This window comes from Salvelinus sp. IW2-2015, unplaced genomic scaffold, assembly GCF_002910315.2.
Source record: "Salvelinus sp. IW2-2015 unplaced genomic scaffold, ASM291031v2 Un_scaffold1510, whole genome shotgun sequence".
In the NCBI taxonomy this organism is placed as follows: Eukaryota; Metazoa; Chordata; class Actinopteri; order Salmoniformes; family Salmonidae; genus Salvelinus; species Salvelinus sp. IW2-2015.
Window position 1 is genome coordinate 43,635 of NW_019942954.1, and position 14,783 is coordinate 58,417.

The 14,783-nt window shown below is 44.2% G+C and overlaps 1 protein-coding gene and 1 pseudogene across 1 annotated transcript in view; one reads left to right on the plus strand and one right to left on the minus strand.

The window, feature by feature from the left end:
• Positions 1 to 7,971, plus strand: part of LOC112071073 (secretogranin-1-like) — a 14,551-nt gene extending 6,580 nt beyond the window's left edge. Inside the window, exon 9 of the mRNA XM_070439237.1 lies at positions 7,514 to 7,971. Coding sequence (XP_070295338.1) covers positions 7,514 to 7,597 — 84 coding nt within the window. The 3' untranslated portion in view covers positions 7,598 to 7,971. The remainder of the gene's footprint in view (positions 1 to 7,513) is intronic.
• A 323-nt stretch (positions 7,972 to 8,294) lies between these two features.
• LOC112071074 (tRNA (adenine(58)-N(1))-methyltransferase non-catalytic subunit TRM6-like) lies at positions 8,295 to 14,752 on the minus strand (annotated as a pseudogene).
• Positions 14,753 to 14,783: the final 31 nt, after the last annotated feature.

Below are 14,783 nucleotides of genomic sequence, written 5' to 3' on the forward strand. Positions count from 1 at the left end.
AAGGAATCTACCCTCTCTGTAGTCTGCTGTGGGAGAGACCAACCTCTCCGTAGTCTCTGTGGGAAGAAACTCTAACCTCTCCTAGTCTGCTGTGGGAAGAGACTCTAACCTCCTCCGTTAGTCTGCTGTGGAAAGAACTCTACCCACTTCCGTAGTCATCTGTGGAAAACTCTAACCTCTCCGTAGTCTGCTGGGAAGAGACTCTTAACCTCTCTGTTAGTCTGCTTGGGAAGAACTCTAACCTCTCGTAGTCTGCTGTGGGAAGAGACTCTAACCCACTCCGTAGTCTTCTGTGGAGAGACTCTAACCTCTCTGTAGTCTGCTGTGGAAGAGACTCTAACCTCTCGTAGTCTCTGTGAAAGAACTCTAACCTCTCGTAGTCTGCTGTGAAGAGACTCTAACCTCTCCTGTATGCTGTGGAAGAACTCTAACCACTCCGTAGTCTTCTGTGGAGAGACTCTAACCTCTCTTAGTCCTGTGGGAAAACTCTAACCTCTCTTAGTCTGCTTGGAAGAGACTCTAACCTCTCTTAGTCTCTGTGAAAGACTCTAACCTTCCGTAGTCTGCTGTGGAAGAAACCTAACCACTCTGTAGTCTGCTGTTGGAAGAGACTCTAACCTCTCTGTAGTCTGCTGTGGGGAGAGACTCTAACCTCTCTGTAGTCTGCTGTGGAAGAGACTCTAACCTCTCTGTAGTCTGCTGTGGAATGACTATACCCTCTCTTACATAACCATGCAGAAGCCATATGTTTTATCTCTAGAGACCTGGCTCGGGTTGAGGCTTCACAACTCAAAATGAGCCGTATATTCTAGAATGAAACAGCCTGTGTGTGAATGAGCGCAGGTACAAATGCCTACAGAGAAAAGCCCTTTGACTCCAGGCATGTCTTCCTAGATAGTGGTGTGGCTCACTAAGCAAATTAATAATGTAATGAATATATATTCTGCAACTCTTTGCACTGAGTCTCACAGTATGAGGAGATAGTAGGCTAAACAAGAGATGTGTGTCCCTGAAAGAAATGGTTCCTCTGCACTGTGATTCATCTGAAAGCAATAAAATCACAAGTTTAGAGAATGTGCATCTAGCTGCTGTTCTTTTTCCTCTCTCCCTCGCATGTTTTCATGCTGTACAGCGATTGCACCAAAACCAAGTTATTACATCCCTCACAACCCACCTCTATAAGAGCTGATAGAGAGTATACCCGGCCGGCCACTATCATACCACCTGCTCTGGAGCGAGGAAATACAAAATGGGAGGGGAGAATGTGACTAGAGTATTATTTTTCATCCTGACAGTCTTCAGACTACACTGCAGCAGCATCCCTACATGGGACTCCGGTAGTGAATATCTACACTATTGACTGTATTAAGATCCAGGAAAGCAGTGGCTAATTAAGGGGAGTCAGATTCCAGGAGCAAGGGGTTTAATTGAAAGGCTTGCACTTTTACAGAATAAATACCTATGTGTTCTTCTCCTTGGAGGCCAAAATGAAAGCTACACTAACAAAAATAGAAATGCAACATCAACAATTTCAAAGATTTTCCTGAGTTACAATTCATATAACGGAATCCGTCAATTGAAATAAATAAATGTGTCCCTAATCTATGGATTTAGATGACTGGGAATACAGATATGCATCTGTTGGTCACAGAGACCTAAAAAAAGATAGGCGTGGATCAGAAAACCAGTCGTTGATTGTGGCCTGGAATGTTTGCCCACTCCTCTTCAATGGCTGTGCGAAGTTTGCTGGATATGCGGGAACTGGAACACCCCCTCGTACAGGTTGATCCAGAGCATCCCAAACATGCTCCATGGGTGACATGTCTGTGAGTATGCAGGCTATGGAAGAACGGGACATTTTCAGCTTCCAGGAATTGTGTACAGATCCTTGTGACATGGGGATGTGCATTATTATGCTAAACATGAGGTGATTCGCAGATGAATGCACGACAATGGACATCAGGATCTCGTCACGTATTTCTATGCATTCAAATTGCCATTGATAAAATCAATTGTTGATGTCCGTAGTTTTATGCCTTCCCATACCATAACCCCACCGCCACCATGGGTACTCTGTCACAACATTGACATCAGAAACATTTCCCAACACGACGCATACCCGCTGTTCGCCATCTGCCCGTAAAGTTGAAACCGGGATTCATCCGTGAAGACACACTTCTCCAGTGTACCAGTGCCATCAAAGGTCAGCATTTGTCCACTAGCGGTTACGACGCCGAACTGCACTCAGGTCAAACCCTGTGAGGACAACGAGCACACAGATGAGAGCTCCCTGAGACGATTTCTGACAGTTTGTCAGAAATTCTTTGGCTGTGCGAACCCAGTTCATCAGCTGTCCGGTAGCTGGTCTCACACATCCCACAGGAGAAGAAGCCGATGTGAGGTCCTGGCTGGAGGTGGTTACGTTGTGAGGCCGGTTGGACCTACTGCCGAATTCTCTCAAACGGCTTATGGTAGAGAAATTAAAATTCAATTCTCTGGCAACAGCTCTGGTGGACATTCCTGCAGTCAGCATGCCAATTGCATGCTCCCTCAAAACTTGAGACATCTGTGCAGTGTTTGTGTGACAAAACTGCACATTTTAGTGTCCTTTTATTGTCCCAGCACAAGGGCACCTGTATATCATGCTGTTTATCACTTCTTTATGCCACACCTTCAGGTGGATGGATTATCTTGGCAAAGGAAAATGCTCGCGAAAAGGATGTAAACAATTTTGTGCAGGAAGTTTTTGTGCGTATGAAAAATCAAGGATCTTTTATTTCAACTCATAAACATGGAACCAACACTTTACATGTTGCGTTTATTTTGTGTTCAGTGTATTTAGCAGTAATAACGCGCTCTCTCTCTCTGTGTGTGTGTGTTGTGTTTTTCAGGAGAAGGAGTTGGAGAACATAGCAGCTATGGACATGGAGCTACAGCAGATATCTCAGAAATGCATGAGAACAGGAGTGACTAGATAGACAGCAGAGCATGCAGACAGGATGCTAAGATACACAAGGTTAGCACACTGAATAGTAACAAAAGACTAAAAAAGAGCTGTAACTTACCCGTCAGAGTTACAAAAAAAAAACTAAAACATCCAAGAGCCTTGCTGCAAATTCTGCTGTGTTAACCTTTGTACCTGTGAAATGTTGATGTTCTCAAAAGAGACTGTTAGTTCATATATAAGTATAATATAATAGTATAAAAATAAAAGTAATGCTTTCTAATTGTCCGGATATTTATATATTTAAAGTACGCATCACTGTTTGTTCAAACCTTTGAATGTTGTTTGTCAGTCTGCATTTAATAAAATTAATTATTCTGGGACCAAAACTAACACGTATCTCAGGATTTATAACCTCAGGAACGCAGTTGGTTATCAAAAGTAATAGTATTTTAACAGCACTGTATTATTGAAATTCACACTAATGCAGCACAGTAAGGAGGTTGATAGCAAATGGCTGCTTTACATCATGGCACTTTCTGCTTAAAAAAGTATAAAATACAAACAAAATGCTAGATTTGGGAGCTTAGAGCTTTGCAGAGCAGCTCCAGGGCTGAATAACAAACCATGATCGTTTATAACTGTAGCAGGAGGAGAGAGACATTTCAGTATTCTATCCCCACCTCACAAGTACATGTAAATCAAGTCATCAATGATTTAAATTAGACAAACTCTGGCACCCCTCAATAGTGTCATCCCCTGTTGTCTCTGAGTTTCAGTCTCTTTGGCCGCTGCTTCTGCTGTAGTTGAGCCTGTCTTAGCTTTAGTCGTATCTGTAGTAACGGTCGTCCCGGAGAGGAGTAACCCCCGCCCCACTCATCAGCAGCACAGGTGCGTCCTGTTAGGCAAACACCTACACACAGAGGCAGTGAGGTCAGAGGTAGTGCTGCTATTACAAACATGGACGTTCCACAAGACAGTTGTACAGTTTGATGAGGCTTATACCTGTAATGTCTGATCCAGGCAGGCTGACCGCCTCGCCTTGTTCCCTGACCTTTGTATAGCAATCTATCAAGGCTGTGGAGAGACAAGACAGACAGAAGAGACAGACAGAAAGAGACGGAAATGACAAGAGTTTAAAACAACACGACAGCGGTGAACACGACCGGGTGACACGACCGGGTGAACACAACCGGGTGAACACACACGGTAACACACACGGTGAACACACAGCGTGAACTAACGACCGGGTGAACACACCGGGGTGAACCACGACCGGGTGTGAACACCCAGTACACTAGTCTTACTAGAAAGAATAATAACAGTAATATGCTTATTAAATACAACAACACACATTACGCACACTAGGAAGCATACTAGAGAACACTCAGATGCATACCTATTTTATTGAGTACACTACAAAAGGGTTGAAGGGCGAGGAACTTGAGCCCAGTTAGAACTGGACAGGGTGTAACCGAATGGCTATCACCAACCTGAGAGAAGAACCAGAGATATTATACTGTAGAACTGGACAGTAAACTCTTTCACCTAACCAATTTGGTGAGATTAGTGATACTTCAAAAGGAGGAGGATGGAAGAACCAAGATATTATACTGTAGAACTGGACAGTAAACTCTTTCACCTAACCAATTTGGTGAGATTAGTGAGTACTTCAAAGGAGGAGATGGAAGAAGCCTGTTGAAAGTATTGGAACTCATGTGTAGAACATACTAGGGATGTAGACTACCTGGAAACATGAGTTTCCCCAATCCTCACAAACCTATCAATAAAACACAGGTGATGTGATTTGATTGGCTAAGATGGAGGAACTGGCGAAGTTGCTGACCTATAAGAATCACCAGCTGGCCAGCCAATCAGAGCCGGCGGACGAGGAAAAGAAGAGGAGCGTATCTCTAACCCCAGAGGAGGTAACATTTGAACATCACAAATAACCTTTATGAAACATGACACAAAACAATTCAATGGTGAATTACCATATCATAAGCCTCCTCTTAAACTTCTCAGAAAATATATCTTGAAAGATGACATATCACAAGGTTTTGGATGTTTCATGCTCTTAGACAGACACCACAATCCTGCTTTACATTGAAGTAAGAAAACCTTTTTCAAGCTATTAAAATGATGAACCAGTCCAATATTGGATGTTGCCCTCTCTGTAGTCTTCTGTGGGAAGAGATTCTACCCTCTCTGTAGTCTGCTGTGGGAAGAGACTCTAACCTCTCTGTAGTCTGCTGTGGGAAGAGACTAACCTCTCTGTAGTCTGCTGTGGGAAGAGACTACCCTCTCTGTAGTCTGCTGTGGGAAGTGACTATACCCTCTCTGTTACATAACCATGCAGAAGCCATATGTTTATCTCTAGGAGACCTGGCTCGGGTTGAGGCTTCACAACTCAAAATGAGCCGTGATATTCTAGAATGGAAACAGCCTGTGTGTGAATGAGCGCAGGTACAAATGCCTACAGAGAAAAGCCCTTTGACTCCAGGCATGTCTTCCTAGATAGTGGTGGTGGCTCACTAAGCAAATTAATAATGTAATGAATATATTATTCTGCAACTCTTMGGCACTGAGTCTTCACAGTGATGAGAGATAGTAGGCTAAACAAGAGATGTGTGTCCCTGAAAGAAATGGTGTCCTCTGCACTGTGGGATTCATCTGAAAGCAATAAAATCACAAGTTTAGAGAATGTGCATCTAGCTGCTGTTCTTTTTCCTCTCTCCCTCGCATGGTTTTCATGGCTGRAGCAGCGATTGCACCAAAACCTAAGTTATTACATCCCCTCACAACCCACCTCTATAAGAGCTGATAGAGAGTGTATACCCGGGCCGGCCACTATCATARCACCTGCTCTGGAGCGAGGAAATACAAATGGGGAGGGGGAGAATGGATGACTCTAGAGTATTATTTTTCATCCTGACAGTCTTCAGACTACACTGCAGCAGCATCCCCTACAATGGGACTCCGGTAGTGGGAATATCTACACTATTGACTGTATTAAGATCCAGGGAAAGCAGTGGCTAATTAAGGGGGGAGTCAGATTCCAGGAGCAAGGGGTTTAATTGAAAGGCTTGCACTTTTACAGAATAAATACCTATGTGTTCTTTCTTCCTTGGATGGAGGCCAAAATGAAAGCTACACTGAACAAAAATAGAAATGCAACATCAACAATTTCAAAGATTTTCCTGAGTTACAATTCATATAACGGAATCCGTCAATTGAAATAAATAAATGTGTCCCTAATCTATGGATTTAGATGACTGGGAATACAGATATGCATCTGTTGGTCACAGAGACCTTAAAAAAGATAGGCGTGGATCAGAAAACCAGTCTGTTGATTGTGGTGCCTGGAATGTTGTCCCACTCCTCTTCAATGGCTGTGCGAAGTTTGCTGGATATTGGCGGGAACTGGAACACGCCGTCGTACAGGTTGATCCAGAGCYTCCCAAACATGCTCCATGGGTGACATGTCTGGMGAGTATGCAGGCTATGGAAGAACTGGGACATTTTCAGCTTRCAGGAATTGTGTACAGATCCTTGTGACATGGGGATGTGCATTATTATGCTYAAACATGAGGTGATMGCGGCAGATGAATGGCACGACAATGGACKTCAGGATCTCGTCACGGTATTTCTATGCATTCAAATTGCCATTGATAAAATGCAATTGTGTTGATGTCCGTAGTTTTATGCCTGCCCATACCATAACCCCACCGCCACCATGGGGTACTCTGTTCACAACATTGACATCAGAAAACATTTCCCACACGACGCCATACCCGCTGTTCGCCATCTGCCCGGTAAAGTTGAAACCGGGATTCATCCGTGAAGAGCACACTTCTCCAGTGTACCAGTGGCCATCAAAGGTCAGCATTTGTCCACTAGCGGGTTACGACGCCGAACTGCACTCAGGTCAAGACCCTGGTGAGGACAACGAGCACACAGATGAGCTTCCCTGAGACGATTTCTGACAGTTTGTGCAGAAATTCTTTGGCTGTGCGAACCCAGTTTCATCAGCTGTCCGGGTAGCTGGTCTCACACGATCCCACAGGAGAAGAAGCCGGATGTGGAGGTCCTGGGCTGGAGGTGGTTACGGTTGTGAGGCCGGTTGGACCTACTGCCGAATTCTCTCAAACGGCTTATGGTAGAGAAATTAAKATTCAATTCTCTGGCAACAGCTCTGGTGGACATTCCTGCAGTCAGCATGCCAATTGCATGCTCCCTCAAAACTTGAGACATCTGTGGCAGTGTGTTGTGTGACAAAACTGCACATTTTAGTGTCCTTTTATTGTCCCCCAGCACAAGCTTCTTGATATGCCACACCTGTCAGGTGGATGGATTATCTTGGCAAAGGAGAAATGCTCGCGAAAAGGGATGTAAACAATTTTGTGCAGGAAGTTTTTTGTGCGTATGGAAAATTTCAGGGATCTTTTATTTCAACTCATGAAACATGGAACCAACACTTTACATGTTGCATTTATATTTGTGTTCAGTGTATTTAGCAGTAATAACGCTCTCTCTGTGTGTGTGTGTGTGTGTGTGTTGTGTTTTCAGGAGAAGGAGTTGGAGAACATAGCAGCTATGGACATGGAGCTACAGAAGATATCTCAGAAGATGCATGAGAACAGGAGTGACTAGATAGACAGGCAGAGGCATGCAGACAGGGATGCTAAGATACACAAGGTTAGCACACTGAGATAGTAACAAAAGACTAAAAAGAGAGCTGTAGACTTACCCGTCAGAGTTACGAAAAAAAACTAAAACATCCAAGAGCCTTGCTGCAAATTCTGCTGTGTTAACCTTTGTACCTGTGAAATGTTGATGTTCTCAAAAGAGACTGTTTAGTTCATATATAAGTATAATATAATAGTATAAAGATAAAGTAGATGCTTTGCTAATTTGTCCGGATATTTATATATTTAAAGTACGCATCACTGTTTTGTTCAAACRTTTGAATGGTTGTTTGTTCAGTCTGCATTTAATAAAATGTATTATTCTGGGACCAAAACTAACACGTATCTCAGGATTTTAATACCTCAGGAACGCAGTTGGTTATCAAGAGTAATAGTATTTTAACAGCACTGTATTTATTGAAATTCACACTAATGCAGCACAGTAAGGAGGRTGTGATAGCAAATGGCTGCTTTACATCATGGCACTTTCTGCTAAAAAAGTATAAAATACAAACAAAATGCTAGATTTGGGAGCTTAGAGCTTTGCAGAGCAGCTCCAGGGCTGAATAACAACCATGATCGTTTATAACTGGTAGCAGGAGGAGGGAGAGACATTTCAGTGATTCTATCCCCACCTCCACAAGTACATGTAAATCAAGTCATCAATGATTTAAATTAGACAAACTCTGGGCACCCCWCAATAGTGTCATCCCCCTGTTGTCTCTGAGTTTCAGTCTCTTTGTGGCCGGCTCTTCTGCTGTAGTTGAGCCTGTCTTAGCTTTAGTCGTATCTGTAGTAACGGTCGTCCCGGAGAGGAGGTAACCCCCGCCCCACTCATCAGCAGCACAGGGTGCGTCCTGTTAGGCAACACCTACACACAGAGACAGTGAGGTCAGAGGTAGTGCTGCTATTACAAACATGGACGTTTCCACAGAGACAGTTGTACAGTTTGATGAGGCTTATACCTGGTAATGTCTGATCCAGGCAGGCTGACCGCTCCGCCTTGTTCCCTGACCTTTGTATAGCAATCTATCAGAGGCTGTGGGAGAGAGACAGACAGACAGAAAGAGACAGACAGAAAGAGACGGAAATGACAAGAGTTTAATAACAACACGACAGCGGTGAACACGACCGGGGTGAACACGACCGGGGTGAACACAACCGGGGTGAACACGACAGCGGTGAACACGACAGCGGTGAACACGACAGCGGTGAACACGACCGGGGTGAACACGACCGGGGTGAACACGACCGGGGTGAACACGGCAGTACACTAGGGTCTACTAGAAAGAATAATAACAGTAATATGCTTATTAAATACACAACACACACATTAGCGCACACTAGGAAGCATACTAGAGAACACTCAGATGCATACCTATTTGTATTGAGAGTACACTACAAAGGGTTTGAAGGGGGCGAGGAACTTGAGGCCCAGTAGAACTGGACAGGTGTGGAACCGACTGGCTATCACCAACCTGAGGAGAAGAACCAGAGATATTATACTGTAGAACTGGACAGTAGAACTCTTTCACCTAACCAATTTGGTGAGATTAGTGAGTACTTCAAAAGGAGGGAGGATGGAAGAACCAGAGATATTATACTGTAGAACTGGACAGTAGAACTCTTTCACCTAACCAATTTGGTGAGATTAGTGAGTACTTCAAAGGAGGGAGGATGGAAGAAGGCCTGTTGAAAGTATTGGAACTCAGGTGTAGAGACATACTAGGGATGTAGACTACCTGGAAACATGAGTTTCCCCAATCCTCGACAAACCTATCAATAAACACAGGATCAGATGACATCTGCTGTAGCCCCAACATCAATCATCTTTAACTAGACATCTCACACCTATCTCACTTCGGATCAAGATTACTACTAAGCACTCCTGTTTTGTTCCTTGTGTTGACATGAAGATGTTAACATTGACATGTTTGACTAATTTCAGACAGTGCAAGACAACACCAACAGAGCAGAAACTAACTCATGTGTCAGGGGGATGTAATCTTAGTGCCAAAAAGCTGTTACACTGTTTATTACTGCTTATACATGTCTACTAACAGCCCATTAATGGTTTAGAGTTCACTCTGTAACTTAGTGTCATTAAAACAGAGGTGAGAGCGAGACAGAATAACAGACTCACCCGTCAGCGTTCCTCCCCTGCAGCAGCAGTTTCTTCCTCTGCTCCTCCATCTTCACCTTCTTCTCCTGGGCCTGAAACACAACATACAGTTGCTCTTCAATTGTACACCGTTGAAATCTTTGGAGCACACAAGCACCAGGAAGTGTGACAAAWAACAGAGACAACTTGCTGCTTAACTATGTGTTGTCATACTCTGATCTCTCCGTTTCTCCCTCTCCTGTCTCTCCTTGTCCTCGGCAGGGTCTGTACTGGTACTAGTCTCCATGCTCCTGTCCTCTGTGTCTGGGCTGCCTTCTGCTTTCTCTGGGTCAGGTTGGACTTGTCTCCATTGGCCTGTCCAGCATCTAGAGTTGTGACAATACATCAATCAATTCAATAGAATAGACAGTATAGCATTGTTGGTCTGTCAAAGGATTATATTCCACACACCCACGTCTATGTCTTTGGCCTCCGTGTCCAGTGTCCCTGCCAGCAGTGCGTTGACATGACAGATGGGAAACTCATGGAGCGTATCGTGGAAGTGGGAGGGGAAGCCAAAGCTCTCTACCCCCGCCCTCTCAGGACCTCCTCCTGGGTACATCTGCACCACTGACCCATAGCCTGGAGGAGAGAGACACAAGATTGAGGAGTCTGTTCGGGTGTCTCCAGATGAACGCAACATTACAGGACGTTCCGATAGAATTGACATCAAATGTTGACTGTTGACATACTTGTGGTTATGTAGTGTATGTGGACACCTGCTCATTGAACATCTCATTCCAAAATCATGGTCATTAATATGGAGTTGGTCCCCCTGTTGCTGCTATAACAGCCTCCACTCCTCTGGGAAGGCTTTCCACTAGATGTTGGAACATTGCTGCAGGGACTTCCATTCAGCCACAAGATCATTAGTGAGGTCAGGCACTGATGTTGGGCGATTTGGCCTGACTTGCAGTCGGCGTTCCAATTCATCCCAAAGGTGTTCGATGGGGTTGAGGTCAGGGCTCTATGCAGGCCAGTCAAGTTCTTCCACATCGATCTCGACAAACCATTTCTGTATGGACCTCGCTTTGTGCACAGAGGCATTGTCATGCTGAAACAGGAAAAGGCCTTCCCCAAACTGTTGAAACAAAGTTGGAAGCACAGAATCATCTAGAAGGTCATTGTATGCTGTGGCGTTAAGATTTCCCTTCACTGGCCTAGTCCGAACCATGAAAAACAGCCTCAGACCATTATTCCTCCTCCACCAAACTTTACAGTTGGCACTATGCATTCAGGCAGGTAGCATTCTCCTGGCATCTGCCAAACCCAGATTCGTCCGTCGGACTGCCAGATGGTGAAGCGTGATTTCTCACTCCAGAGAACACGTTTCCACTGCTCAAGAGTCCAATGGCGGTGAGCTTTACACCACTCCAGCTTCCGTTCTGTGAGCTTGTGTGGCCTACCACTTCGCGGCTGAGCCGTTGTTGCTCCTTGATGATTCTACTTCACAATGACAGCACTTACAGTTGACTGGGGCAGCTCTAGTAGGGCAGAAACTTGTTGGAATGGTGACATTGTACTGTTTCAAGTTGAAGTGATTTTTTATTATAATGCAGTTGATTGGCGAAGATGACAAACATTATATTAATGGTGCTACACATACAATTTCTGCCCTATGTGGAAGCTAGGTGAATTGCAATGGCACTAGGCTGCATTTAAACCACACATTAAACCACATTCCCCTGTAACATGGCAGAGACTCACTCTTGAGCCTTTTACTTTCGGTTTTGGTCCACCAGCTTAAAACAGCTGTAAAAAAWTATTTTACAATGATTCCCTACACCAGGGACGGGCAACTGGCGGCCCCTCTTTTGAAGGCCCTCGGATCAATCCCCCCCKKAAAAAGTAGACTACACAAGGTGCAAATGTGGTTGTGCATCAGCAGTTTTACTATTGTTATCTCAGTCAGTGATTAGCCCATGTCAGCAAAACATTTTTAGTTTGCCAAGTAAGTTTAGCGGCCTGCTATATAGACTTATTATCATGGCCYAATTACCAGCCGGGGGCCCTCCATTGATTTTGACAAAATGTGTAACATTGCAGCAAACGGCAACATTTGCTCTACACCCCATGATAAAATGTGTAGATTTGCACAAAATGTACTCTAAAACGTAAAAATATATATAATATATATATATCTCCTCTGTGAATAGGGGGACCACTAAGATGTTTTGGTCGCAATGGGATTTTCTGTGYCCCCCACCCCGATCAAAGATCCCTGCCCTACACTATTCAGTGCTGAAATGGAGCGAGCAGTGTAGGATTTTAGCATTCTGGATTTCTACATTGGCCACTTTTTCCACTGATTTCCACTTGATAACACAGTCAAAGTCAGAACAGCTTTCCCATTTTGACAACAGATGGTGCTCCGGCGGGAGAAATTGATAGGCGAATATCACAGCCAATCACAACATTGGCGGGTCAGTAATATCGAAACACTATCATTCCACTATTACTGCAGATATATTATGGACATTTTCTAAAATTACATTGCAAAAATTCTAAGAAATCCCGTGTAGCACCTTAAAGCAAGACATTCATACGAGCCTTACAATCCAATTATAATACAAAAGTCGTGTGAAATTCACTCATAATCAACATGTAAATGGAGGCTTTTTTTCTTGCGGTCCATAAGAACTCTCCCGTGTTTTCCTCCCCGGTGGSGAAATTGTGAATAGCGACTCAGACTACAGCAGTCAGAGCATGGTCAACATAGACAGGGAACAAAACAGCTTGCCACAGAGCAGACATGATTCATAAGTCATGCAGAATAAGGCATCATGTGTGCGTTCGATATGGCACCCTATTCCCTATATAGTGCACTACTTTTGAGGCTCTGGTCAAACGTACTACACTATATAAAGAATATCGTTCCATTTCGGATGCAGGTCACAACAGCTCTATCCATATTTCCAGACATGGTATTTCTATAGTCCAGTTACCTCCCATCCTCTCCATGACGGCCCCCAGCACCAGTCCAGCACAGGTCTCAAACACCAGCACCTTACCGCCTGCATGGATGTTGCCCAGAGTTAACATCTGGGCTAGGGTGTCGTACCGCAGGCAGCTGGAGGAGAAGAGGCAGACAGTCCGGGTTTTCCTGACCGTGTGACCTAGCCAGAAAAACCATCAGGCCCTACGAGTGACTGTCCCTCTGGTGATCTAACTCACCATATCTTCCCTGGTTCTCTGCCGTGATACATCATAGCCAGGATACAACAAGAGGGCCTTAGGACCATCACACTGTTCTCATACCTGGAGGGAACAGAACACAAGACATTCAGAACCCACAAAGCTCATTTCATTCATCACTAACCCTGGTCCTGGAGTGTACAGGCCTACATTCCTCAGACTCACTTTATCTTGATGTATTTCTCTTGTGCAAACTCAGCCTTGTCCCTGAACGTCCTACTGTTCTCTATCAGCTGCTAGACTATTTCCTGAGGAGTGGAGAGAGGAGAAAGAGGAACATCAGCAACATACACAAAACTTTCAACATATATACATATATTTACTACCGGTACTGTTGTGGTATTTTGTGTAAAGCAATTCTAAACAAAATATTTACACAGCACAGTACACATATAGACGTGTCGTTTAAATTGGATTAATATATATTTTTGATCCCCTGAGGAAGAAATGACAACTACTCCACATATGTCCAGAAGTACATGTACCTGTACCTTCAGACCTTGCTCTGTGAGGGTCTCAATGTCATCTCTGGTGAGGTTCTGTGATTTCCCATCGTCCTGAATGTTCCGGTTGTCTGACCCTGCTTCCTTGGCATCTACAGGGACGCACAGAAACAAGAAACAGACATCAACTCTGCACCTGGACAACTGAATCCATATCTGAATTAGAGAATGGAAATAGATGTTGTTTGGTAGGTAGGTATCTGCAAAGCTCTCGATGCGTTTAGGTTTCCATGGCTGTAGTGTCCCACCATTCACAACTTCAAAMGTGGTCCCATACAACTCCTCTACTGCATTGTCCAGGAAGAACCACTGCTTCTCAAAGACTGTTTTCCTGGGGTTGCAAGACAAGTCAGATCACTTCAATAAACCCACAGTGAGTCCACTATGATCCACTACACAACCGCCAATATGTCCTCCAGCTTCAAGCTGGCATCATGACATTCTCTTCTACAAATGAATGTTAAGTTACCTGGCTGAGTATCCTACTCCTAGTTAGCTAGAAAGCAATAATGGTAAGAGTGCAATACTAATCAACAAYGCATAGCTTGCATGTTAGTAGTACAGGCAAATGTTTGACCTGACTGTCAAGCATTGTTAGCTAATGTTGATAAAACGTTTACTGGAGACAGGAGATCAAGTTGAGACATAGGACGAGGTGGATATTTGTATAATAAGGCAGTTTATTCACAGGTAAAAATATCTTAGTAAATCGTGCAGCACGGCCCCTTCTGTCTGACTCGTATGGAATCGTCGGAAAAGAGCGTGCTCTAAACAGTTTGTACTGGTTATATAGGCAACAAGCAAAGTAGGTTGATCTTGTAGTCTGGCCTTCCGATTGGTCGATCTGGGTCGTGGGTAGTCCTGTCCGGGCCTGATGTCGACGTTCCATTGGCTCTTCACACAGTTCTTTGTCTTAAAGTCCCACCCTTGAGCAGAATGCATGTGCGCCTGTTTTAACAGGGGCCTATTCATGGGGGAGGGGAGTGTGTGTGGGTCTGTGGTTATTTATAAGGGTACAAAGTGTGGGGGTATAGTGGGGGATGGGTGCATGTTGTGCCAAGTATAGCTTGTGTTGAGAAGTTGTTAAAACAAGTTACCAGTATCCATTACATTTTCTTACACTAATGCAAACCAATAGCACAGTTGTGTAAAGACTCACTTTTTCTCTTGAATCCACAGCTTTGTAGATGTCTCCCCGTTTCAGTACAACGAAGTCACTCTCATTCACTCTGTGCTGGGAGTCATCTTCATTGTCCGTCATTAGAAAGCTTGTCCTGGCTTATTAGCCAGCT